Source organism: Phytophthora parasitica, assembly GCF_000247585.1.
Source record: "Phytophthora parasitica INRA-310 unplaced genomic scaffold supercont2.10, whole genome shotgun sequence".
NCBI lineage: Eukaryota > Oomycota > Peronosporomycetes > Peronosporales > Peronosporaceae > Phytophthora > Phytophthora nicotianae.
In genome coordinates this window covers 1,012,978-1,015,658 of record NW_008648996.1, presented here as the reverse complement: position 1 = coordinate 1,015,658, position 2,681 = coordinate 1,012,978, and the positions used below count along the sequence as shown (strand labels likewise).

Here is a 2,681-nt window from a genome sequence, read left to right as displayed (position 1 = left end):
TAATTCGTGTGATTGAAGCGAATCTGCCTCGTCTATGCATGTCTGCGTCCCAGTAAAACTGTCTCTTGTGTTAAATGGAACCTGCTTCATGCGGGTAGGCGACAGATTCACTCGGACAAAGTCTATTTTTATCCGACCGTCATTTTCGCGTTGCAGTTTGCAACGGCTGCCAGTTTCCAATCTGCCGCGCAACACGCACATTCACTCCTGCTCTGCTGACAATGGGAAGCACGCAGGCGGGCGACATCGAGCACGGCTTGACCCCGCGTCGCTCGTCGGGCTCCACCTTTTTCCCACGCCCTCCAACGCCCTCCAAGCCGTCGCAGTATACGGCGCTCGAGGCCAGCGACGCCAAGCACTCGTTGCGTGAACATTTGGACGAGAGTGTTGGTCAGGGTGTCCGTAGACTTGCACGTACCGTGCGCCAACATGCACACACCCCACAACTGTCGACCGCCGAAGTGACCGACAAACTCCGTCGCGACGTCAAGGACTCGACGCGCTTCTATTGGCAAAATCTGCTGGTCTTCCAGACCGAAATGCTCTGCGGTGTAGCAGCCATGCTGCTCATGATCCCAGAGACTGTGGCCTTCAGCTACGCGGCCAATCTGGACCCACTTAACGGTCTGTACGCCACAGGCTTCCTCGGTGTGGCCGTGAGTCTATTTGGCGGCGTCCCTGCCACCGTTGCCGGTGCTGCAGGAGCTGTGGCTATGGTCATGCCGACCATCACCAGCGGCACCGGCTCGCTGGCCTATTTGACGTACGAGGAGCGATTGCAACACCTTTTTGTGGCTGTGACGATTGCTGGTATTCTGGAACTTGTCTTTGGCCTGCTCAAACTGTCGAAGCTCTTCTCCATGATTCCTCGAACCGCACATATTGGATTCTTGAATGGTTTGGCATTAATGATGTTCATCTCGCAGAAAACGACCATTGAAGTATGCAAGAACGACACGATGCGCTTCGGAGAGTGCGAAATCGCAGGTGACCTCAAGTGGATGAGTGTGTCGTCGCCCACGACGTGGGTTACTATCGGTCTGGTGCTTGTAACCATGGCTATCATGCACTACTTCCCGAGAACGCCGTATATTGGCCACTTGATCCCGCCCACGCTGGTTGCAGCTGTGATTGGCGTTGGGTTTGAGTTCGGCATCAACCGTCCTCTCCTCGGCTACGACGTGCGGACTATTGGAGATACGTCTCCACTGGACGGTGGGTTGCCCACTTTTGCCGTTCCCAAGTTCGGTGACGTACAAGACTGGGGCGTTGTGCTGTCCACTGCGGCCAGTATCATGGCTGTCGGACTCTTTGAGTCGCTGATGACGCTGCAGTCTGTTGTGGATTTAAAGAAAGAGCAGCTATCGCAGACAGCTACACGCAAAGAGTGCATCGCTCAGGGTATCGGTAACGTGTTGTGTGGATTCTTTTCGGGTATGGGAGGCTGCTCTATGATCGCTCAGTCCAATGGCAACATTTTGAACGGTGCGCGTTACCGTCTATCGTCATTTATGGGTGGCATCTGCACGTTTCTGGTTGTATTTTTCGCCAGTTCCGTCATCGAGCGTGTCCCTGTGGCCTGCCTGACTGGAATTCTCTTCGTGATCGTCATTCACACGTTCTACTGGCCATCTCTCAAGCTCATTTTCCGCGTCAAGATTACGGATTCCATTGCAATTATCCTCGTGACGGTGCTCGCTGCTGCAATGAACCTGGCTATCGCTGTCATTGTAGGCGTCATCTGGCAGTGTCTGGTCAATGGTTGGCAGAGCGGACTCTTGCTTACGTACCACACAGGTATGGAGGTCGTCCCCGTTGTCAACGCCCACGACCGCACGGCTGATCATGAACTGCTTACGAGCCACGAGGAAGCAAAGGTTTACTACGTGAAGGGCCAACTCCTCTTCTCGTCTGTGGCCTCTTTCCGCGAGTTCTTCGACGTTCAACACGATCCTAATGTAGTTATCCTGGACATGCGTGACTGTATTTTCGCTGACTTTTCGGCTGTCGAGGCGCTGCGTGAGGCTGCGATGCGGTACCGCGATGCCGGCAAAACCCTCGTGGCTCGTAACCTCGATCCGAAATCGCTGGATATGCTGAACCACGACTTTGGTTGGGACTCTGTCGAGCATATTCAGATCGCGACCCCAGGTACTGCTACCAATGGTGACGAACTCGTCAAGAGCAAGATCGATAAAGAGCGTCCTTCTCGCTACTCGCGTGCATCGCAGGCGTCTCAGGGATCGCTCCATCAGCTGCACATTCCTTCGCCTTGCGAGAGTTCTACGCCGTATCGCGCCGCTGGACCGTAAACCCCTCCATAAACGAGGGGTGAGGACTGAAAAAATATTGGTGAAAGGGTTGTTTTCAAGTACGAAGTAGGCAAAACATCAAGCGAGTTCCTACTTACGATGGTGGATCCAAGTTTGTGCACGTCAAACTCATGCGCGGTGACCACAGTCCGTGTGATCCCGTCGCCTGAGTATTGATACCTCGATGGGTCCACTACCAAGCCAAGCTACAAGGTTCCACCCAACGGAATCACCTTTGGCGTCCAGACCAAGCAACTCCCTCCTCTCCCCACGCTCAAGCTACGTGTAATAACGCTATTAGCCGCAGTATCGACAATACACCTCACCTCTTTTCTCTCCACTTTGTACTTCGAAGCATTATTTTTTTTT

At 53.7% G+C, this 2,681-nt stretch overlaps 1 protein-coding gene across 1 annotated transcript; it reads left to right on the top strand.

The window, feature by feature from the left end:
- The first annotated feature begins 155 nt into the window (after window positions 1-155).
- On the top strand, window positions 156-2,681 carry PPTG_06836 (hypothetical protein). The gene has a single exon (XM_008900879.1). The coding sequence runs from the start codon at window positions 222-224 to the stop codon at window positions 2,310-2,312; it is 2,091 nt and encodes a 696-aa protein (XP_008899127.1). The 5' UTR covers window positions 156-221; the 3' UTR covers window positions 2,313-2,681.

What these genes read in the sequence shown, in the direction of transcription:
- PPTG_06836 (XM_008900879.1), top strand. Translation starts at nt 222, where the DNA reads ATGGGAAGCACGCAGGCGGGCGACATCGAGCACGGCTTGACCCCGCGT.